Here is a 26,078-nt window from a genome sequence, read left to right as displayed (position 1 = left end):
ATTGCAATACTAATGTTTAACAAATTAATATTATTATAGTTTTTAATGAAAAATACCTTTGACATAACAGGTTTCTCATCGTCTTTATCAATGGGTACACTTGTTGAATGGACCCAGGTATTTGTACATATGTGATGTAACCTAACAAAAGATGATTGAGGTACCAAACTATCACCTCTTGTTAATGTTGTCGGATCTAACTCAAATAAGGAGCTGATTTCATTACTGTGCGGAACTGATACCAATCTGTACACTGGTCCTGGAGGATCTATAAAATTAAATAAAAATATATTGTGTTTCAGCTTTTAGTACACAATACAAATTGTGTAAAATATGTCTCACCACGTTTGCCTATCGTGATTTCACGTGGTTCATCGGTGTCTATCTCAGCAGCTAAATATTGACCCGTTGCTAAATGTTTAAATCTAAAGAGAGAGTTCCAGTGACCAGCACCTCCTCTGCAGGGATCATGTTGCACTACCTGTACAAACAAATGATCATTAGTCAAATATAAAGAATCTACAAAGTAATGACACCTTTCAACATTTATACACTGTATCTTCCCTAAAGTATTACAAGCTGTTAGCTCCAGAATCATTACAGTAAACCAGGTCAGGTAGTAACAAAGTACAAGAGTACTTTGACTGTCCTCACCTCAACCTCCCACAAAGCTTTGCTACTCGTAGCTGCAGTGGCACTAGTTCTACCAGTGGTCCTCAAGAATACGTGTTGCTTCTTTTTGTACTCGTCCATTGTAAGAAACTTCTCCTGTTCAGCATGGAACAGCCGAACCACGTCTCCACCCTTCAGTATTTCCTCCTGATTCTCCCTGTGCTCCATGAACAGTGTCACCTTCCACGAGGTGGCCGTGTTCACGACGTTTACTTCCTTGCAACCTGGGTTATCGCTCAGTTCATAATTGGCAGCAACATGTAGACCTTGCCTGCCGGCATTCACTGGTTCCAGAATTACTTTATCACCGACAACAACGTTATCACCGTCGCTGCGAAGCTTATAGAAGGGCATGATGTACAGCCAGGAGCCCTCGTTTCCGTTTGCATCCAGGTAGACCCGCATTGCGTTTTTCTCGAGGAGCGCAGGCAGCCTCTTGTTGACTGTCAAGAACTTGTTGGACTTGAGATGCAGAAGCTAAAACAGGATACACGTTGTCAAGCAATCTTTAATATTTTCGTAACAAGGGATGGCAAGAAGACTATAAATAAGTTAAGGGTTCTTCTTGCTGTGACGGCTTCAACGTTAAGATTTAGAGATTTTTATTGTAAAAATTCTACGATGTTGGTTTTGATCCTTTTACATTTGTTCAATTTATCTGATAAATATACAAAATTTATCTTTTATATTTCTTCCATGAATTCTTAAGATAATGCAGCTTTGTAGCACTCGATTAGGTGTTTATCACAGGGCCGATATAATATACGGGTTCGTTTCTGGTCTACTGGATCTCCTAATAATAATCCCCTGTCTTATTCGTTTTTAAAAATAAAGTCACGATTATATTAGAAAGTAATCAGAAAGTATGATTTCCTGGAGGCGCCTAAAAAATGTATTCTTATGGCTACCTCCAGTAGCGATTTTTAAAAAAATGTTTATATGCATCATTTAATAAACTTTAGTCGTTGGTCTCGCTCGGGGCCATTTGGGACAAGGTGCACATTTTTCAAAATTTTTCACGCGAAGAAAATAGGTCTAATTGGGCCCTTACGACTTGGCTAATAAGCTGGAACATCAAAGTGCATAGTGGTACAGAAGATAACGAAGATCCGCCTAGAAAAATAACAAATTGCTGTCCGAAGTAAGTCAGCAATATGTTCGCAGTGTATTAATTCTTAAAGTAGACCATAATTCAGTGACAAAGTGGGATCTAATGAAGTAGCCTGATATTCAGGCAAAGTCGTCCCCCGGCTTGCATGATTGCATCATGTTAATTAGACGACTAATGGCGTTCTCGGCCTCTTCCGTTTCAAGGGAGTACCTTTCGCTTCTGCAGAGAACACATAGAGACCGAGTATCACTCGGTGGTAACGTCGCAGCGTTCCCCTCTTGTTGATAATAATGGCGCCACCGATCCGATTAATAATTCGATCATATACTTAAAACAATACGCAATTAAAGGACACGGTCTCGCGAGGGTTGGAGCTCTGTGTTTGCAAGCGGAACCGCGTCACGGCGACGCCTTCCTCGGCAGATTTGCGACCTCGATACTACAGAGGAAGTAGATTCTCGTAATTGACGATCGCTTATCGTACGGCTCGCGTTGCTTTTACGATAAATGGTAAACCACAAGGAAATTAGACCCATCTGACGAACCTAAGTGTAAGAATACACACTGTGTCGGAAGCCACTATTTCTGCTGGACTGAAAAAGCGAAACACAATATACGCAACAGCCGCGTCTAAATGGAATCGTTATCTGTGATTTCGTGGGAACCCAAGTGCGATCCAAATAAATTAATTTGTATTTGACCTCACACGAGGTAGAAGCAAAGATAATTGCGTCTTCGGTGCCAATTTTAGAACGAACTGGCGCAGATGTAAAAAAAAAACACGTAGACCCTCAGTCTGATTTTTTGCAATGGAAACTTAACTAAGATTGTGACATGCTAGAAACGTTCTACATTTTAATCTGAATTTTTGCATCTAAATACAAGTCCTTGCAGTCTGTTTTAATATCTCCTCCGTCTTACAATAGACGGTCTTATGCATCCGCATTTTTCTTCAAAGCCAAAATTGTTTTCGTACTGCATTTTCTCCTCGCGAAAAGAAGGGGCAAACGTGGTTTGCGCGAACAACGGTGGCCTTGATGTACAAAGCTTAAATGACCTCCTCGGGCGTGAAGCACAAGGTAAATTAATTTACTTCGGGTAACTGGGGCGATGTAAAAATACAGGGAAATATTAGAAAAACAACAGGGTCTTACCTGGACGACGTTGCCGTAAGAGACCACGCTGCCCAGCAGTTTCTTGTTCTCAGAATCATTTTGCTTCTTTTCTATTTCGGCGGCGTGCTGAAAAATTTATGCTAATGTTCATTTCCAGTAATTGTGCTTCATTTAAGCAACCTTCAGCTCCATTCAGGTTATCTAGCATAATCTATGTTACGTAAACTTCACATACGGAAACTAAACAGTGCACATTACTTGTTTTTATGCATTTCTCATAATGAAGGAAAAATATAAATATTCGATAATGAAATTTTAAATAAAGATAGAGAGCATTTCTCGTGTTGAACAGGCATTTAACCGTAGCTGTACCATTTACGATTGTATGTGAAGCATTTATCTCGAATGGACGCAGTACGATCAATTTTAAGTCCTAATTGCACCCAAAACTAACTTACGTGAAGCCTTTTGAGAAGTACAGCATCTGTGCCGCTCGCGCTTTGTTTCGCGGCCTTCCAAAATTGCTTTTGGGCAGAATAACGGTTCATGGGACATATTTTGAAGAGGCAATCTAGAAACGAGAACAAAGACCAATTTCTCGTTAACAGTGAAATCCGGAAGCTACATAAACCTTAACAGAATTTCCAAAAACGTTATGAATTAGCATTGATTAGCACAGGAATTACCTCTGAACTTCTTTGGCGGATTCGATAGGTCTCCAGCTTCGGGACATACCACGCATCTGTCGTCCACCAAACTGTAAAATAATTAAACCAGAGAATTATTAAAAGGCCGACTACAAGTGAAAAATATATCGAAATTCTTTCATTTCTTCGAATGTAAAGGATTAAAATTATTTCGGCAGTTGTATGTACAGTATATATTCTACATCAGACGCCGGCAACCCTTTCTGGCAGCAGATCAAAATCAACTAAAATGTGACTATTAAGAAGACATATTTCGCGTTAGTGACACTTTAACGCATAAAACAGTCATTTAGTGAATAATAAAGATAAATTCCATACGAAAATACAAAATTACCAAATTATCAAATAGGTCACTCGGTGATGACCGTTCTGTATCGCCACATTCCTGTAGTTCCGCAAATATTACATAAACTAACAATTCTAAAAATAAGCCCTCCTCTTTGCTATTCCAGCAAATACTGGTATTCGAAAACCGGTTTTTCCAAATGTTGATTTTAACGTCTGCTGAAGGCAATATGTACTCGAGGAAACGGTCGCCGAATAAATCTGCAGGTGCAGGTGAAACGAAAGCGACGTGCAAATCGATATTGGGGCAGGCCAAGTCTTGCCCGGGAGCTGTAAAGCGACACACAGCAACGGGAAGCTTTCATCTTTCAAAATACGGGTACTCTTTATGGTTGACTCCCTGCGGCCTTGCCAGTATCTTATTCCCGATACGGGAGTGCGACAACCGAACGTAATAAATTGGAGCGTAACGCCGCGTCGTAACTTCCCAGGTCAAAGAACTTTTGCAGCGTAACCGTTGACGTACGGTGTCAGGGGGTCGTTAAAATTCGCTACCAGCGTAGAAACAGTAGATGCTGGAACGGCGGGGGGGGGGGTGTGGTCTAATTAGATCACGTTGCGCGAAATAACAGGTTACGTAAGAGTGCGCGTTTCCGTAAAACTCGAATTAATTATCACTCGCCGAATTAATTATCACTCGTTGGTTCTATTCGGTGTCGAGAACATCGGCAAGAAAAAAATTGCGGAACTCGATTGACTCTGTCTTGGAAATGTATGTCACAGGTTTCTACACTTGGACGTCATAACAGCTGGAGCACACTTCGCGAATCGCGATTCTGAAGTTGAAATGTTTCCTCGCTTTTGGTAAAGTCGCAATATGTTACTTGGAAAACATCTTTCATGGAGCCGTATTTTTTATGCGCCTAATATCGCTGCACCACTTGGAGTATGTTCCAGGAACTGCAGTTCGCAAGTTCAGGCTTCTTCCGTTCCGTCGATATTCTTGAAAACTCGTATGAAGTCTATCCGACCTTTTCCCAGTATATCAAGTTTTCGCTACGATAGATGATAGACGCTTTGAAATTTAAACGAAATAAAAGTATTATTATTAGTTAAGTATTGCAAGAGGTTTCAACTTGTATAAATAAGTATTTAATAAGATCTAATACCAAAAGTTGGAGATCGTTTAAATAAATGTTCATTTACGTGATGATTTAAATGAAAAATTATTTGTTATTTGTACGTTCAAATGAAAGACAAACATATTAATTATACAGATCTAAATAAATTATTTAAAATGCAAATCTAATGCACAAAATATTCATTACATAATGTACAACAAGCGAAAGAGAAGCAAAATTTGTTTATTATTTCTACTTTCTCTAAAATTTCAAAAAAACATTTTATTTGCAAATGAGAAACAGTAAACAAATTATATGTAGAATTATTTAAAGGATTTTTTAATTAAACAAAGAATGTAATTATTATTTGCAAATAAAATATTAACTGAATTTATAATTTGTTGCTACCCAACGAATTTGGTTTCCATCTATAATATCATTTTCTGAAAGAGTTTGAAAAAATCCAAATATAGCATATTTCCCAATGGGCACGGCACGCTATTGACGCAAAAAGGATCGATTTATTGGAAGAAGCAGCTTAATTAAATAAAACGCCGATTTTCTATTAGCTCTAAGAGCACACGTTGCCATTAACTATAGAAAGCGCACGTTTCCGTGCCGTCAGTTGCGCTGAACGTTAATGCCTAGGAATCGATTCGGGCGCAGGCTGGTCGCATAATCGAGCATTATATTCCACCGATAAAAGCTCGTTTCAAAGCTGAAGAGGGCCGACGGGGCTACCTATTGATCCCGGAACATCGCGGTGTTAACGTCCCGAAACAGCGGTGTACAACTGCGATTGATCGGCATACGATAAGATAGCCGGCCGTATATGTGTATCATCCGATCCAGAAATAACGAAACGAGTCCGAGAGCGGGGCCGATCTTTTGCAGAACACCTGAACCCGAAAGCTTTTCGAGGACGCTCAATTACACCCTTTCACCGCCACCAACTGTCCGTAAGTACCCACATCGCTTGTGTTTGTCGGTCACTAATACAAAGTTAGCTAACGAGATTACGTTTAGGCTTCTCATCCGCGCGCGTAAGCTCGTTCAACTAGTCCGAGAGTCGGCACGTGCAGCGATGCATCAAAGCGAATTTTTCTTCAAGCGAATATCTGCGGTTAGATTTTCCATTGTTCGTTGCTAGACCGATGGACAATGTATACATTTTCTCCGAAGCCTGTTTAACACGTTAATTTAACACCCTCCCCCTCCCCCAAAATTCCGACAACTTCATTTATTTTAATCGATTAAGGAAACCGAAACTGGAAAATTCACATTGATTGTTTTCATTAATTTGCCCGCGTGCTGCTAATTCCAATAAAATTTAATTTAAACGAATATGTCAATTTCGTTTCTTTATCTGATAAAAGATAATGTCGTTCATATACGACCAATTAACATTCAAAAAAATGTCTTTCCTTGTGATCATTCTAACAGTAACGATACGTTTCAATTTTGTCAATCTCTCTAACCGCCGATTATTTAGTATAATCTTCTTGTTACAGTGTTGACAAAGCTGAAGAGTTTAATGAAGACGCTTCGCGGGTGACTAGTGAACATAATTCAGTAGCAGCTGTTCGAGAATTAACTCAAACGTTTTTGACTAACTGTATGATTCCTGTGATGCGCAATTAAACATTTCTCGGCTGTTATATAAATTGTCTTATATTTTAAGAAATATAAAAGCTGAACTTTCGTGATTACTTCGATAACACCGAGGTTGAGAGAATCAGAAGTGCTAAAAATAAAAGACGCAATTTGCTGATTCGATTCCGAGGCCTCTGTGTCACGACACAAACAATTTAGAAGATTGTTTAGCCTGTTTTTTTTTCACTGTTACTGTCGCGCCTCTAGGATCAATGACGCTATTAAAGAAAACTGAACACGATTTCGGGAACGTTTCATTGGCCAGGGATTCTGTTCGAATTTGTTCCCTCGCGTCTAACTTATGTGTTCATTAAGTCCTATTCACAGTCGCTGGTGACAAGAAAAATAGTCTTTCACGAAAATATCGAGCGAAGACGAACCACCTGCGACAAAATTAAAAATAGAAGTTACCATTCCGAAGACACTTACCACTCCTTGACTGTCTCGTCGGGAGCTAGGAAAGTTACAAATGTCCACGGATCACAAATTTTTCTATGAAAACTGCTATATCCTCTCGATGTTGCGTCACGATATTTTTATCTGTTTGGAAAGCTATATCGAGTATGGTCGAGTACCAGCAAGTGAAATACACGAGCCATAGATAAATTGATACAATCGAGACTTTAATCTCTTATCGAGGAAACGAAATTGGATGAAATACAACAGAGAATCGTTGGAATAACGGCAGAACAAGTAACAGCGACGCCGAAAATAAAGCACGGCGATGGCTGATTGCAAAAGCTGTTTCTAAAGTCCTTCTAGTAAAACAAAATTTTTGGTTAAATATTGGACGCCTTTAAAAAACATGTTTTCAAGTTATGAAACGATAATTTGTTTAACATAGCAAGGGCAAATAACGTATTATCAAACAGATGGGCTTTGAAGGGAGAGCGTGGAAAATCAATAAAAATATCAGTACTACTTTTAACTTTATGTAGGAAGCAATTATCGAGATTTTATGGTGTTCAATAGCAAGCGCTGTTCCGTATTACCTCCATTTATCGTATAACCGCAATAACTATCGAGTTTCGAAGTTCCAACTATTACGCTATATCAATTAAAACTTCTGCAACTTCACCATTATTGAATTCCGTTATAATATTTTAAGGGCTCGTTTTATTAAGGAAACCGTGACAATTTCTTGCTGAAATATATATTGATGAAAATATATATGATATAAATTGAAATATATATGATATAAATTATATTTATATCATTGCACGTAATTAAAGTATCCTACAAGTGATTTGCGCTATGCAAATCTCCATTTTTTCAGAACTTTGCGTCAAATTTAAATTTTTATCGCAGATAGCTTTAAAGGTATCACTTGAACATCGAAGTAGAGACTGGAACAATCATCACAAAATTGTCTGAGGCTTCTTCAAAATCCAGATCAATGAGAAATCAGTTAAGAATGCAAGACTCATTACTAGACTGCGGATTTTTATGCGAAATAAACACTGTCTACGATAATGGTGAAAGACATAAGTTAGATGAAAATGTCTTTCCTGTTTGAATAATTTAAATAAGTCGTATACAATATAAAAATATTCCCAAGTTCTTCTAATGTCTTGACAATATTGTTTTCTACCTAGTCATTTTTGTCGAAAGTCTACAAAATATCAGATTGTGATATGAATCCGAATTTCCGCTTTAGAAGAGCTGTGAAAAGCTGGACGACTGTGTGTTGCAAGCTAATACAAATGTCGAAATTTCCTGAACAGTACACAAAGGACAAACGGAAATATCTTTCGCCTAGTTTCGATACCCGGTTCTGAAGCGCGACACAGAGTTACAGATCGTCCCAATTGTCCAACGCTCCGCAAAGCCCCGGGACCACAGAAGTCACCTGACCGATATTGAAAGGCCAATGTTGTTGTTTCCAGCGCCGTAGCCTCGAGAATTCCCGTGGTACCGCGATTGGCATTAGTTATTAAGACATTAGAATTAGGGCGGAAGCGGGTCAACTCCAGCTTGGAACTCGTGGCATCTTAATTAGATGCGCGACAGCGTCACCGCGAAAATTCGGCCGCTTAAATGATTCGATCAGTGTCAAGGTCGGTCGGTCGATCCTCAAAACGCGAAATGCGTCGCCGACAATAATTTGCCAGAGATGTACACGCACACGTACTTCCAGCGAGCAGATGTTCCGCTCCTGCGATACGTTTCATCGTGCTTTCTCTGCTGATCAATAAATCATCATCGTCACACGCCCTCGATAATTTTATTAATAACCCCGTGAAACGGTTAATTATAAGTGCGGCGCGTGTTAGAACACCGGTAGCGTCGCAAAAGAGAGAGAGAGAGAGAGAGAGAGAGAGAGAGAGAGAGAGAGAGAAAGAGAGAAGGAAAGATCCATGCTCAAGAAGTAATTTCTCAGAAGATTCATCGAAGGATTCCGTATTGACGTATTGATGATAATATAATCTTAACTGCCAGCTGAAATGTTTCGAAAAAGTGAACAGATGGTACATGCACTCTGGTCCAATTGTCTTTCAATTTGTCATTGGCGTCCGCATTCATTGGATTACGGATTTCATGCAACTCGAGCAAAAATGAACGAATGGAACACTGTACGACAAAGAGATCAGAAGATCTATTGTACTGTTCGGAAATTATTGAAGAAATAAATTTCTATGGAACTCTAATTTCTTGCAATTATTTTTTAGTCATAACTGGACTGCGGATTTTTGTGAATTTTTTAATAAAAATCTGAAAAAGGAAATGATTTCTTATAACAACTAGAAAATTCCTTGTGGTGAGCATGGGACAACAACGTAATTAATTTCTGTTAATATGGATATTTAATTGCATTTCAAATACTTGCATATTTCTTAAATGCCTAAAAATCTACGTTTCGATTCCTTTTTAATTCGACCAATAATTCTTTCATTTTATTGTTTCACTGCCTCCATACTGGTATTAATTTTATTATATTTACGTCGACTGTGACAGAACAATTGTTACGTGCATTCCATTAGTCTGGTAAGTGTTTGAAAGAAAAAATATCACTTGGGAGACAAGGCTGCACACCGTCAGCTGCGTAAGCAATGGAAAACTCAATTCAACAAACTCTTAATGGACGCTGGAATGGAGCACATTGTTGATTTCTAAAGCCACGTCGCCAGGATCTCTTTAGAACCATTTCGCCATCGCCACGACATTCTACGGCTACTCGAAGATAAATTAGTGCTTCTTCAGTTTTATTCTGCTCCTTGATTTGATTGCGTTACTTCGAGAAGCTATCTTCGGCACTGAATTATTTTTAGGAGACTCGAAAAGTGGCTTGCACAGTACTAATAATTAAATGGGGGCTACTTTCAGGGTTGGAGTCCCCTCTTTGCTGCTGTTTTCATTACAGTTTTATTATATCACTGATACTCTTTCAATATTAATTATATCGAGTCGTACGGAAAGTTGTTTCGTTTTTCAAAAAAATTTCGTTTTGTAAGGGTGTTAAAAAAAAACACTTGTTCCAGTATTTTGTAAAAAAAAAAAAATAAGACTTCTGTGAGCATATGTTTTCAAAGTTACCAGAAAAATGTCAGAAAGATTCTTTACTCCAAACATTAAGAAATCGTCTTTCATTTTCTCGTGAAAGAACGAAACGATTTTCAGAACAACCCAATATAAACTTATGCCTTTAAATCGCTTGCTATAGTTATGTTCTGAAGAAAGAAATATTTTTATTCGGATAAAATAAAGTAGATTATTAGATTTTTTTTTATAGATTATTAAATAGTCGCGGCTTACCCTTAGGGATCATTGAATTTACGATTTTGGACAGCTGCGGACAATGTCGACCAACGCTGTCGGAAAGTTTTAGGTGTTGGTCTCTAAAATAGGTTACGCGATCTATCAAAACGTTGTAGAAAAGTCAACGTATCACCTGGGGTGCTGAGTATTAGACCTGCGAACAGGCGCAGTCATATTGAGCAACAAAGAGCGAGCTGGAACTTCCAGTCCCAAGAGAATGTCTCGCAGAAACCTACTCTGAAATAACAGTCTACTTGATTATACAGAAGCTGTAAACTCTATTCTTGAAATAACAGTCTACTTGATTATACAAAAGCTGTAAACTCTACTCTTGAAAATTATTCTCGAGCGAACCCATGCCATTAGCCAGCGAGCGAGAAGGGAACAAAGAAAAATGAGTGAGTGCACGAAGTGCTATAGCATCGGTACTACAAACTTTCGTTGCTACAGTAGCCGGTGAACGCAAAGTAAGCATTAATTATGACCCGATAAGTAAAGTTGCGACGCTAATTTAGTTCCCGTCGCTGCATCCTGTTTGCATTTTGAGGCCTAATGGAAGCGGCCTAGTTTCGGAAAAAACCGATGAAGAGACCTAAATCGCTTCCCTGTTCTTTGTCTGTTGAATAATTTAAATGCATTCCAGGCAGATATAACGAGACTAAAATCATGGCAATTTATAAAATAGCGGTTTTATGTTTCGGGAATACGAGTGTATACGTACACGGTGTAGGTAGCTGTGCAATACGGATCATGTGTGATTAACATTATTATTGTTGAATTGTGTGCAATTAATTTCCGCTGTTTGTAAACATACTGTGGTAAGCAAATGAGAATGTATATCGATCAAGCGGCAACATTAATTTAGTTCGACCAAAACCCTTCATTCAGTGCATTTTAGAGTTAAGCAATCGATTTACTCTGCATTTCTTTTTTATTCGATTGCACGATCAAATTTGTTAAAAAATGTCACTTATCGTATGTTTCAATAATTCACGCATGCACTCTACTTGTAGTCACGGATCTATCTATGGTCGATTATGAAATGTGATGACCGTTTGGTCTAATGTTACACGATATCAGCTCATTTGCAGCTCTTATCTAAGAAAAACATTCATGTTCAACATTTTGAGGTTGTATCTCAATCCCCGTTCCGTTTTATCCTATTCTTCCCAACTCAAAGATTGAGAGCCCTTCTAGTATCAAGAAAAAACCACGTTGCGTCGTATCGGCGTTAATTGGGGTGGTCAGTGTTTCGCTGTGCTCAATCGAAGAGACACGTAGCTGGCGATAAATATTTCCCTGTTTTTATGTAAGTAGTCCGAACAGTCTCGCTCGACTCGGAAAGCATCAAATTGAAAGGAATCGAATTTCAACGGCTCTACCTCCGCGAGCCGGACCGTTGTTGTTTCGAGCATCAATTACATCCCTTTCAGCTGCAGCTGCGTTGCCTGCGACGCATCGAGCCCGACGTTACGGAGAATAGAGCCGGTGCAATCGGGATGCTAGCGGAGAACAGGAATTAGTAGATATTCCATTCAACGGGCCGGAGATTCACTTTGACGAGCTTGTACCGGCTCGCATTATATCTTGCGTTATCTCTGCGCACAACGGAGTCGATCTGCCGACGACGCAACGATTCGATGCATGCGTCGCACGATCGCACGTATGCCGTCCGATCCCGAAATTCGACGTCTCTGTTCAACGTGATTCGATCACGTTCCGGTAAATTTAGACGAATATCGGGTATAATGCGCCGCGGTACACAGGGTGGACCGGTCACTGCATTCCTGCCCTCGCCCGAGTTTCCTCTTTGTCCGGGCTAATTTGTTTTCATTAGCAAGAATTATCCACTTTCTGGTATCCTCGTCACACCCTGCAGCTGCGTGAAATTTTCGCTTTGATCGCCGGTACTTTCCGCGGGACTTTCTCATGGCTTATTCTAGTGTACACGGGAGTTGTTACCTCGTTTGAAGTATTTTCACCATGGCTGGACTTGTTATTAATAATTTGCACTCGAATGGCGACTCTGAGGCATCAATAACGGTTAGCATACTGTAATTTCAAGCAACTCTTATGCCACTTTCGTGTGCATTCAATAAACTGCTGAAAATTTAAGCGCGGCATGAGTAAGCGTTTTATTGTATGCGGGAAAAACAGAATAAAAGTCGTGAAAGAGAATAGAAATCTTTTAGGTCGGAAGAAGCGTTCAAAGTTCTTCGAATACAAAGGGTTAATAATTTGCATTAATTAGAATGGAGATCTTTGAGCGTAATGAATGGACTGCTTCGTGCATTCATGACAAGAAAATGAACAGGTCGAATAGAAAACTCTAAAGACATTGGAAGAATTTAAGGATATTGTATTATTATACATTTTGTTGTATTATATATTTTGTTGTATTATCTGGACAGAAATTGATTTTTTCACTTAAGAATTTCAGTCGGTAATGAATAATGTAATATGAAGCTTTCAAGTATTTCCGATATTGAGAATAAATTTTAAAGCACTAAATGCTCGTTCTGCTAGTGCTAATTCAAACAGGTTCTTAAATCTTCGATCAACCTAATATTGTAGAAATCGACTCTTAAATCGACTCTTTGTAAGACTTAACTACTACTTTTAATACTAACTTTTTCATACCAAACGAACTGTTACTGTCCAACCACAACATTTTTCTCATTTATGAAGAAATAAACATTTTCTGTTTTAGTGGATTTATAACTGTTTTCTTAGAAGAGAAAAGTTAAAAGCCAAGAAGCAACTGTTACATCACTATTGAAAATTTTAACAGTTTCATTCAAGTCATGCTAGTGGTTACCAGATGATCGCGTGCAATTTTCTAAATAAAAATAAACGTGTTCGACTTCTTCATCGTAAAGGATTCCAATTGGAAGATGTTCAAGGCCTCGAAAGCATTCCAGAGATCACTCGGTGATTTGCACGATGAGACGGAGAATAGATCTCGTGTTGATAATATGGAATATTATGTAAAGAAATTTAGATTACACGAAACCCGACATTAAGGAGAGGCATTAAGATGTGACGCAACGTCCTGGCATCATCGTAAGTCATACTTGCATTGTCTTTGGTGGCGTCTTATCTTCCAAGTTTTGAGGAAGATGAGACGTCGCTATCTCGCGACAGCCAAACAGCCTGCAGGAAAACGAGATTCGATCACCGAGATCTTGCACGAGGGCCCATTCATGCTCGGTGAATGCTACTAAACTTAGCAAAGTGTGCCTGACCTATTTCCTTTCTCCTTTTTTCGAGTGGAACTTTGCAATCAATCATTCTCCGCTCGTGACGGAAATCAAAGTTGTTCGAAAGTGTAATTAGCCGGCCCTTCGAAACGTTTAATTCTCGATGAATTTTTCGAGTACGTAATCCTCGAAAAAGGAAACAAAGAGGTGAGTGCAAATCGAATTTCCTTTGTAACGAAGCGTCGACTGTGATGGACGGGTGAAAGAGACTTCGACGAACAAAAATTTCGACTCGAAAATATAATGTCTGCGACGAAACGGCGTTGTAAAAGAGTCCACGTTATTTTAGAGACCACTGTGTTTTGCAATCTATAAATAAACCATCGACACAATCGGACAAAGCAGGATCTGGAAATGATCGAGTGCTCGGTGCTGTTGAGTCTGTTGTTACTCGACAGTTACAATCTTTTGAAAGTACAATGTGCATTAAAAGCAGTAGTGTAAACGCAGAGGGCAGTGTTTCAGTGAATCGAAATAAACCGCAATAGTGGAACAAAAATATAGTCGTTCGTTTATTCGTCGGAAAAACAATTAGGATTGCCATTTCAGAATGTACTAACTGTAAAGAGCAGATTTATATCTTCGTAACAAAAACATCGTTCTTTAAACATTCTCAGAGACGAATCTTCTTAACAACCACAGCTTGAATAAACAAAAATCAGACAACGTTAGAAAGCAGGATATGTAATAAATGAATGATTTATTTAAGAAAATCGAACTAAAAAGTTGAAGAGAGAAATTAAGGAGCTTATGAACCCGCATGTACGGACAAGAAAATGGGAGGAACGAATTGATTCCCCAGAGAAATCAATATTTCCTTCGCTTAAAACGCATAGCAGAAGCGTCCGCGGTAATTAACAGCAGGCAATCTTTAATATTTATATTCATTAAAAAATTCAATTGCACGGTTCCCGTATGAATACAATGCTGCCACGGGTAACGCAGTTTCATTGTACGTGGGTATTATCCTCGAAAAATTTGCGATATTCACTTTGCATCAATTTACATATTTCGCATACCTTCATAATTTTTGCTTATCAAATGGGAAAATTAAACAATTCAAATACGAAAACCAAGGCGATGAGAAAATACAAATTTTTAATAATACCTATTTGATCGCCGACGTACTCGGCAGACTTGAATTTCATATAAAATTGGGTACTTTCAAATAAAAAGTAAATGAAAATCCATTTTCGATGAATACTTACTATCAAACTGTGAATATTTGTGCAAAGTAAAGACTTTGTTGTTTGAATTGCAAGAAACAGAAGCCAAGATAAAGTATCTTTTCTTTCTTTAATTATTAATAAATTAAATGCACCGGGTCCTAAATTTGTATATTTTTATATCATCATCTTCCTACAATTTGAAATTGCACCTCCTCATTTTCGTCATATAAAATCCGCAGAATCGATATCCACAATTACATTAAGGGAATATTGACGTATCTCAGATTCTTTAAGAAGATTGGAAATGGTTCCGAAATTTGTTCTACCAACTTCGGCGACCCTAACGATATTAGGTGGGATCTTTTTTTATTAATTAGCGTTACACGAGACCCGTCACGATCTGAGTTTGACGAAAGTCGACAGGACGTCTTCGGGAAAACTTATTAATCGGCTTATGAATAAATCCTGACCTGCCTACGGCACCTGTTTCCGTTGAATATATTTGCCCGGTCGACTATCTAGCGTCGCATTTGCTATTCTTTGCGCGCGTGTATTATTCGCGCGCCGATGCTTTCAGGTAACGTAAAGATAGGACACCGATACGGGCAGGTAATAAGGCGATCTCTTTGTAATCGACCCCGTCGATCGTGTACTCGGCTGCGGAGACTTTTCAAAGGGTATCTGCTACTGACGTAAACGTGTGTATCATTAAACCATTATCGGGGAAAGCATCATCGAGTAAAGTATTCTACCGGTGGACACGAACGCTTCTCCCGGGACCGCAGAAAATCATTGAAACCAGAAGAAAATCGCCAATCGGTTGTCAGAAAAATATCCTATTAGGTTTAAAAATTATTTTAAACCTAATTTATCGAATCCAATTTATCGAATCTTTTATTAGGACACGTGAAATCTAAGAATGTTGAAGAAATAATTGTTGTAATACATTTAATTTCGTTTCATTAAATAAAATAGTTTAATTGGATGAAATTCTTTAGGCTGTTAGCGAAGCAGTCAAAGTGACGTCGGAGAGTGCTTGAACAATAATTTTCTAGTCATCAAAGAATTCCGATATTCGCACTACTAGAATTCTCATAGAAGGACTCACTTTGAAGCTTGAAGCCTTTTTGCTTTCACAATACGTCGTTTACATTTTTCTGCAATGGTTTTGTACGATGTAACGAATGGGAAACTGAAGCTACGTTGTTCTCGGAAATCCTACAGATTTAAAGCCTGTCGAGAAACCTTGGAAAATTGATTTGTCGACCGAATCTACCATAGATTTGAAGATTGATGCCTCTTCTTTATAACGACCCTGTAGAACGCGGTATACGATTTTTTCGCATCATTTCATACAAGAGAATTATACACAGAGTTCGAATTTTTCGTTTAAGCGAAATATGAAACTGTTGAAGCGCCAACTACCATATTAGAGAAAACGAGCCGTCACCGTGGTCACATACTTTTACTATACATAGAATCCAATCCTTCAGTCGTTCAAGCTATAATTAACTTACGCAATCTCTTGACCAAACGCAGCGTGAATTAAACATACGGCGTTCGACGTGTTGGTTTCACCCTCAGGTGCTTTCGCGGAGTAGATTTGTACCCCACGCGAAATATTCGTTTTTAGAACTCCGATACTATCGTTGCTTTGTCATTCGGTTAAATAAATAAAATATGTACGCAGCTATATAACAAGTATTATATTTTATTGTGTTTATCTTCCCTAAAACAACATATAATTGATATAAAGCGTGCACAAATATAAACAGCGAAGATACCTGAGGGTTAAGATTGACGAATTTGATTAGCTGAAAAATCATAAAGAGCAGAACACGTTTCAATGATCGCATAGAAATCGAAATACTTCAAAGTTCTCTACAGAACTCGCGCAGTATGTTCGCCCAAAGTAACTAGATAAATGAAGCAGAAGAAAACGGATGTTTCGGGACTGGATCGGTGGAACGACGTCTTAAATGGATGATCCTTTGCATATGCACGATGGGCAAAAACGATTGCAGCTCCGGACAGAAATTTTCCGGCGATAGCACATCCTCGCAGATAATCAAATATACGGCGAAGCAACGTGGAAGATGAATACATACATATATCGTTCACATTAATTCGTTGTGTGTTTTCGTTCGCCTGCGTGGCGCTCTTTAAGACCAGGAGATTACGTATTCAAACACCTGTCGCCGTTGCACGCGACCAACTGGGCTTTTTACATGAAAATTGGCCCGGGCGAGATAGAAATTCCGTGTAAACGCCGCTAAAACGGTTCGCCTCCTTTTTCTTCTACGGCACACCGTCTCGCAGGGATTACCTGACCTTCGATGTCATACTTACTTTTTATTACTAAATATATAGACGACTAAGAATTCCAGAAATGCATCGACGGTGGAACGACCTTTACGGAAGTTTCTAGGAACCAGAGTCTACAATTCTCAACGTGTATTTGCCGAAGGAACACGTGTACACGGAATCCGCGAACCGTGTGTATTCGCGAATTAAGTATTCGTGTTCTTAATAGACGGGCAATTATGCATTTTATTATCCATGTAGACGGATATAGAGATCCGCCTATTTTTTTACACACAGATTCCGCCGACACGTATGCATATATGTCTTTACGTGGCGGGTTACGTGACAACTGCAACTGGAGGCGTTTTTGTTCTCCGAACAGATTGTTGTCGGCTATTGATCACGCTTCGCTATTCAGAATTACATCAACGTGTGTTAAAATATACGTATGTGCCCGTGTATTTAATACAATACGTCTACCTGTGTATTTAATATAACACGTGTACCTGCGTATTTAATATTAGATCTGGATTCGCTTATTACACGTGTGCACGTGTACAGTAAATTCTTCCCAATTGCTCTTCAGCTTATAGACAAAAATGGACAATTTGGACAAATACGATTATTCGAGCCTTGCGCCTCGTTTTTGTGGTTGTTGACAATCGAAAACTATAGTTATATAGTTATATATTTTATATTTTAGTTATGTATTGCCGATTGTCAAGAACTATAAAAACGAGGCGCAAGGCTCGAATAATCTTCTAATCTTCTTTTCCGAAATTTTTGTTTACTAACTGAAGGATAATTGGGGGAAATGTAAAAAAGTATTTGAGAATGTTTGGTAGCGGAAGCTAGTGTATTGTAACGAAAATAATTTTTGTCTAATTCTGATGATTCTAAATAATTTTAGTATGCCAGTAACAAATTTTCGTACAATTGCTATGCCACTAAATAACTGATTTATAGTTGAACGTTGTATTGGTTTACTTGAACATATTTCTTTGCTTTCTAAATCGATGTTACTTTGCTAATAGAATAATACTTGAACCATTTTTGCTTTTCACTTCAAATCAACGAATTGTTTCATTTATATTGTCAGATTTTAAAGAAGAATATATTGCAATTAAATTATTAAAAAACCAAACGTTTCATGGTAACTGGAAGGACAATGTGGCAGCATTTCCACTCTGAGAGAAAGAAAGAACCTTTACAAACTGCATTGGCGACAAATTTGTTTACCAGTTGGTTTTATCTTGTTTAAGCTTCCAAAAAAATGTGCGCATTTCAAATTACTTGAACAATGCAGTAAAAGAGTAAAAAAATTCCGACAATGATCGTGCTGCCAAGGAATCTATAAAGAAGTATGCACTCGTTTTCTGAGGATTTGAATAATTCTGACCCACAATAGCATACTCAAAAACGATCGAGAAACTGCTTCTCCTCGAGCCGGAAGATTTTCGAGCAGAAGATACCAGTGTTTACCCCGAATATCTAATCGTTCTTTGCGTATTCCGGAAAACAGTTCGAATAGCTATAAGCGCATCAGGATTAGTCATATGCTCGACTCCCATGCGAGCGAGGAAAATTTTTTTCCTGCGACCCCGATGGAGAGATTGATCGTCGAGCGAGGACGATAAACGCCAGAACGTAGTAGATCCCTTGGTTCGTGAAACGGTGATATAAAGGCGAGGGAAATCGGCTCCCCGGGGAATGCGTCGAATTTCAAGTAGCTGATAAAAACTACTCGTGTACGGAGACGGTTACCGAAGCAAAATGCCTTCCTCGAAACCATGAGCAAGTAACCGACTGCTATTGTTGTCTAATTCGTGTTATCGGAAAACGATTTAGGGTAGATGTACCGGTTGCGGCCACGTTAAGGATTTACATGAGTTTCAACGAAAATATTCTTAGTCTTGTACCAGAGGTAAGGAAAGCAAGTTTTAATAGATTATTTAATACTTCTTAGCTTGCAACAGGGTTTACAACAGGATATCAAAATGATTAAAGAATTATCACAGTACGAAAACAATGAAATCATGGATTTTTCACTGTGACATCTACGTAATGCATTTCCTCGAATTCTTTCTGTATAAGTGTTGGGACAAACGTGATCCATTTGACGAATCAAGATATCTTCACATCAATCGCATGAACAATAACATGCAGAAGGTACATGAACACTTAAGTATCGTCTTATCTCACGTGCATGTCCATTTGCTGATTAGATCCACTGCTCTTCACGTACGCGAACAATGCCGATTGTTCTGATGCCTGATAATGGTTTGACGCAAACGAGTAATGCCAAAAAAATGTAATTGACGCAAGTAATACAATATGTACAATCGCGAGTGCTATATGAATGGGTTGGAATTACAGTGGCGTAAGTCACATTTACGAAAATTCTAACGTACGTTTTAAAATGTAATCCATACAAAATCCGTCGAAATGTTAAAAAACCAGTAAAAATAAATGATAAAGTTACTGTGAAATTAACTTAACCCTATATTATTTTAACAATAAATTTGGTCAGTAAACAATAGACATGTTCGAAAACAATAACTCCCTGTTACTCGCAATGATAAAGATGTGACTTACACAACTATGATTCTAACCCACTCATATGCTACTGTTATGTATTAGCACATTAGATGGCACATCGTGAATTGTCAAAATTAATTTTCCCGAAACAGTATAGTTGAGTATGACAAATGTTATCACTCTGTTTTCAATTTCAACAACTTACCACTTCAGACATTTCATATTCGAGATAATGGCCATTAACAGCAAGAAAACAGATATTCGAATATATATTTTACATGCAATGAAATAAAATTGTATAGTTTTTCTATAGAATTTAAATTTTTTGAACAGGTAGAAATAAAATGAAAATCCGATATGAGAACTGAATTCATTTAGACTTTCCGTCATTTTTATTATATCGTGTTTTATTGTAATTGTTAACTTCAATAATTTTAACCCTTAATTGATATACTCGGGTCATGAGTGACCCCAACATTGTATCCGCCTATTCGTCAATGCCAATCGTTTTATTGCTATTCTTTCTACTTCAATTGGAATTCTTATACACCATTTAAACATTCTGTCATCACTATTGTTCGCAACCATCCTTAAGTTCTTGAACTTATTGTTATTACCATTATTATCACATAATTATTCTTATTACTGTTACTATTACATATCATTAATCATCTTCCTGTTGCTATTACTGCCGTTGATGGCGCTATTACAACATTCTCTGAAAGTGCCCATCCCGTTGACAAAATAAGTATATTATTATTAATATTATATCTATCTCAGTTTGTAGTAAAAGTTTAATTTACCACGTGTTTATTTCTTCAACGTTTATCTAGAGTCAGAATAACATATTCCGTCTATCTTATTTGAAGTATCTCATGACCTGTCATTTTTGTGAAAGTCATTATACCAATTAAGGGTTAAAATGAAAAACGCGAAACCAGTAATTTCGACCGACACGGTAGGTTCAGTGTTAGATTAAACAATGATTCAACAACACGAATAAAACAGATGAAACGCGAGACCGTGATCGCCCGTAGTGCGGACGTCTGGGAAACGTGAAATACTAAAATGGCATATAAAACAAGTGACGTTTCCCAGACGTCATTGTATGCCAAGGGGTTAATTATATTCCCGGAGAGCTCGAGCGTCTCGAAGACTCTCTTCCGCGATGACAAAGTGGTCCGGAGAATTTCGTCTCGCGTCCGAAGTTCCGGAACAATGGGTCATCGCTGATCCATCTGTCGCCGTGCTGATGGTAAACCGGCGCCAACGATTTAAAGTTGAAAGGAATATTCACAACTTACCCGAGAGTAGAAAGAAATCCCGAGACGCTTCCCTCCGCGTACAGGCTGACGATGTCGCCGAGGTGGAGAAAGCTCGCCGAACCGAGAATCTCGCCCATCTTGACGCTGTTGTTGTCGATTCTCTCGGTGCCTCAAAGTCGGAGAAATTTCACCCCTTAACCGAGTGAATTATTCATGGCTACACCTACGGGGCAGAAACGGTCGTTAGCACGCGGGAAACTGCACACAGTATGCGGGGAGTGCAATCATGCAAGCCCTTTGATCGTTCGCGCTTTTTGTCGCGATGATCGACTCACGGAAAAGCCCGTCCTTGTGCTCTTGCACAATTTCTTAGAGCTATTCAACAGCGGAGCTACCGAATCCGTCGATATTATCTTTGCAAATTGTTGAAATCATAAAGAAATTTCGACGATTACGTTCGAAGAGCTTGCAACAAAGAGACGGCACTCGCTTTTTACAGATTTTCTAAAGCGAAGATGTGTGACCTCGCATTTGAAGGAAGAATTTAGGTTCAGGTTACAGGGGGTGTAAAAGGTTTTCGGACACCTTTTAAAACGGTTTAACTTTTTATTCAACTGGACTAAATGGCTTGAATTTTTTGGGCATGTCAGGACTAGTTTACTGTACAATGAACAAAATAATTTTTTTAAATTTTGCTACTCCTTCGAATGATAGAAAAAATAAAAAATTCACGTTTTCTGTATACTGAAAATTTCATCGACAAAATGCAATTTTTTACATTTTCCTTATAGGCTCAGATAAAAGATAGAAAGTGGGAATTACTTTCTAAGTAATTTTAGTAATGCTCCCAATGATTTTGGTTGCAGTGTTTCAAAAAGAAACTTGCTTCGGAAAGATTAGGTACAGGAGACAGGCATTCAGCTCGGTCTTTACTGGGTTATCAATATTGAAGCCAACGTTCGAAATGTTCGTTCGATCATGCAATCTTGCAAATGTGTGATTATTGATCCGAAACATTCGGAACACCCAGGTGTTTCTCGAATATATTAGCAGCTTTATTAAACACGAGTATTTGAATGCTCCACGAGAGCTTCGTTCAGCAGAACCCCTTACAAGCGAAATCAGTGGAAAATGATTCATCTGTACGTAGAACAATAAGCAAAATCGCATGACTTTTACAGCAAACAGAGACTTAAAAATAACGCGATACCAAAGGGAATGAGTTTGCTGGAATCGATGGAAATGGACTAATAGATTCAAACTCGCCAGTGGCACGAAATGGCGCATAATAGAATATTTAATCTGAAAAACTAGTCAAAAATCGATTGGAAATATTTTGTGAAAAATGTAAAATTTTTCGTTTCCGAGATAGTTGAACGTATATAGGAAACAATATTCCAATACTTTCTTTTTGACATACGTAAATCAATCATGAAGCGACATGATTCGTAAAAAGTAAAGAGTTTCTGCAATGCTATTTCTCCCTTAACTAGCTTCTGACTTACTGTTCACTCATTAATGACTTTTATATGTGATGCCAATTTCTTACTTTGCAAAAGATTTTTAGTTAAATGTGTACTTCATTTTCCGCTAAATAATATATTCTACATTACTCGTGTTTTCGAGATTAAAAAATGTTAAAAAATGACCAGTAATCCAGTGAAGTGCATTACTTTCCAAATAATTTACATAAAATTTTATTATATTTCCAAGTGAGTCCCAATGCTTGTTCCGCTGTCATCAAAATCGATGCGATTTTCTGTTAACGATACAAAAAGAATTAGCAGTCAGAATTTAGAATTGTTTTTTATTCATTTCGATTCAATGGTACATGGAACACATAGAGACGCAGTAGACGACTCGGGAACAGATGAGTTCGACGAAGAATCAAACTGACTCGTTTAAATAATATTTATAACCATTTATAAATTTCCATTCTGCTGCGACGGAATAAGAAGAAATTCCAAATATAAATCGTTTTTCTTAATCGAATAAAGTGACAGATTGAGCGTGCTTGAATTACGTCCAATTGCAAAGCGTATCTTGAAAGTAATTACTCCTATCGCGGCACTTTCGGAATGGACTTTTTCTCGCCGCCGACAACCGACGGCGCGGAGCGACAGTTTCATCGTGCTGGGAATCCTGTAAAATGGATCCCGGCGAACTCAATTCCGCAATGAAAATTGCCACCTTCCCAACCGAGCTCGCTGCAAAACCGTCACGAATAGCATCGATTCTAATCGCGTTTCCCGTCGATGAACTGATCCCGATCTTCCAGCGTACCAAAGGATGCAGAACGTTATTGCGATTCTCGTCAGTCTTTAGGATGTTATGCACGACACAATGCAAAGCATCTTTCGTGTTTCATAACGGAATTCTAACCGAAGACTCGCTGAACGACGACTATTTCTTCTTTTCAATTCTTCTCTATCTTTTCTGATACGCTCCGATATAAACCACGATTGTCGAGTTTTATTCGCTACTTTTAAAGATATGAAGTTTACATTGCGACTGCGGATTTTTATGCAAAATAAATGTTATTTGCTGACGTATGGACTAAATCTTTCTTTAATTGTTTCGGTGAGTTAAACAATAAAAATACATCGATATCTCTAGGTAGTGGTTTAACGCTAAATCTACTGGTTTCGCATTATTTATTTAAAAATTGCTGGTATCATAGATACTTTCGTAAGAAATAATTTAATCAATTGTTTAAGCCACGCGTACATTATAATAGAAATTGCAAGAAGTTTAAATAAATTCTGTATTGTTATTCTTGTAATGCGTTACGAGTTAGTTACTCTCGATAGATTTAGCGTTGTACATCATCTTCTAATGCCTGCCACAAACAAAATAAATAACGATTTCAACGGGGTCTCAGACAGCTCGAAGATGTCACGACTTACACGGATCCGTTTGCTTCCTAGGGAGTGTTTAAACATCGTGGTTATAACTTGAATTTTCGTTAACAGTAAATACGGGCCACCCTTCTAAACACATTAAGGGCAGTATCAACGGCAACCACCGAACAGTAATAACCACAACTGATCAATGCGTTTAATGCCAGTTGATATTATGGATCCCTCGTGACCACGATAATTGCTGTTATATAGCTATTGATCGTATTAAACGCCGGTCTCTCCGATGACCATTATCGGCCGCGAAAGACCACCAATAATGGCCGCAAGTATCGACTGACAATTGCTATCTTCCGACTGCAACCCTTCGCCATCGAGCCTTGCCGAACAACCGCAGCAAATCAATCGCTGCAAGCAATCACAGCAAGCCATAAACGCCCGAGCAAGAACCGAGGTGTTACAAATTCGTTACAGGCCAAGTAGTACCGCTTCTAACGATTTAGCGGCCGTACGTTTCACTCTACGCCTTCAACAACGGCGAACAATGGGCAATCTTGCCTATGGGGGTCCGGTAGCGAGTCCGGCACTTCGAGTTCGGCCGCGAGAAGAAGGAACGTTCGCGTGATATTTTCAATCGGATCGTTACTCGCGCTCGCCGGTGGCGAGCACGGCTCGTTAAAGAACAAGCACGGAATGAGCAAGATTTAATTGGACGGCAACACAGGCCGCAAATTGGCCCGTGAAGTTCGCCGCTAATAGAGACGGGCCGGATAAACGACGATCATTGTTTTCGATTAACACGTCCGTCGTGACTGCGAAACGGTGTCGCGCGCGCCCCGCAGAACGATAAATAACAGTCGGACCTGCGTTTCTCTATTAAATAACCGGCCTCTACGGAAGGGAACGGGTAAGGTTTCATTGGTGCCCGTAAGCAGCTTAATTTTAAGCTCTCCCGGCAAATCCATAATTCGTTATAAGAGGGATCAGAGGCGGCGATCCACGCGAAAACAGTTCGTGATTGATTAACCCGCTGATATCGAGATTACTCCGACGACTAGTAGACACTGTCCAACTGGTCGATTCGCTTCGAATACGTTTCCCTCGCAAACAGTGTCGTTCGTTGCAACGACTTCGATCGTTTATTGAATCGTTTTCCATCCCCGCGGAAACCATCGATCGTTTATGTCACTGGAGAGCGAAGTCCCTTGATCCTACGATGCACTAACAGAGTGTATGTATCCAATGTATCAGTAAGTTAGATCCAATTTGAATGTAAGCATGTAGCGAAATAGAAAATATAATCCTGTTTCGGTATAATATTTCTCACAGATTATAAGCTTCGGAATTTATTTTGCCGAAATTCTTATTGGCAAACATATGTATATATTACAGATGTGATTGGTAAGCTGCGGATCTTTATGCAAAATAAAAATTGTCTGCGCGAATTGCAAGACAAATGAGGCATAGTATAATTTTCTTTCGTAATTACTTTCTTTCTTAATTCGTAGTACAACAGGAGGTGGTAATTCTATGTGAAGAAGAAAAAATTTTGGTACAGCATGTTTTTATCCGGGACTACGTTTTTGAGAAAATCGACTTTAACCGTTTGAGTCCCAGGGATCATTGAAAAAATACGGTCGAAAAATGCCGAACAGCGCGACAGCGCTTGTCTTAATATGCGTGCTATTAGTTTATTATTATTAGTTTAACAATTATTGAGACGATAACAATGAAATACAAAATGTGTTTGCATTTTAAAAAGCAGCTGTGCGATTAATGTTTGTAAACACTATCTCGGACGAAGGTAACTGCGATAGAAGAATAGACGACAATTAAATCCTTTATAAAGATTAACATACTTTTGAAGTCTATTTTCACGGAAACAGAGTTTCGGATAAAAAAATGTTACAAATTTCTTTCTTACTTTTTCCAGCCCACCCTGTGTATTTGTCCACGATTGTATATAAGTCGCGTTTAGGGCTCGGTAATTTTAGCGTCCGTTGTTATCAATGTGCTTAGATCATTTACGATAAATAATTGAAATTGCGTTAATAGTACCATCGCTAATGTAAATCTATATTTTTGTTATATAATTTTGTCGTTTCTCTTGTTTGTTTTATAAATAAGTTAGCTAGCTAAATAAATAAATAAATAAAAATATAAATCGCAGTTGCTGTGAAACTGTTCTATAATTGGCTTTTCCTTGTTGTATGCTACTGTCATCACGATGTCAGCCCTTTTGCGGCGAAACGTTTGCGATACCC

The 26,078-nt window shown here is 38.5% G+C and overlaps 1 protein-coding gene across 10 annotated transcripts in view; it reads right to left on the bottom strand.

The window, feature by feature from the left end:
- LOC117229669 (Ryanodine receptor) overlaps nt 1–26,078 on the bottom strand; it is a 55,872-nt gene that overhangs the window by 17,904 nt on the left and 11,890 nt on the right. For all 10 annotated transcript variants that reach the window (XM_033486294.2, XM_076520029.1, XM_076520027.1 and 7 more), the window contains exons 2-8: nt 20,996–21,179; nt 3,585–3,655; nt 3,357–3,469; nt 2,938–3,024; nt 655–1,149; nt 343–481; nt 57–268 (exon numbers count right to left, since the gene is read on the bottom strand). In XM_033486294.2, the coding sequence (XP_033342185.2) occupies nt 57–268; nt 343–481; nt 655–1,149; nt 2,938–3,024; nt 3,357–3,469; nt 3,585–3,655; nt 20,996–21,093 (1,215 nt within the window). In that variant the 5' untranslated portion in view covers nt 21,094–21,179. The remainder of the gene's footprint in view (nt 1–56; nt 269–342; nt 482–654; nt 1,150–2,937; nt 3,025–3,356; nt 3,470–3,584; nt 3,656–20,995; nt 21,180–26,078) is intronic.

Source organism: Megalopta genalis, chromosome 3, assembly GCF_051020955.1.
Source record: "Megalopta genalis isolate 19385.01 chromosome 3, iyMegGena1_principal, whole genome shotgun sequence".
In the NCBI taxonomy this organism is placed as follows: domain Eukaryota; kingdom Metazoa; phylum Arthropoda; class Insecta; order Hymenoptera; family Halictidae; genus Megalopta; species Megalopta genalis.
The sequence above is the reverse complement of the archived record's forward strand: the minus strand, read 5'-3'. Positions and strand labels throughout refer to the sequence as shown.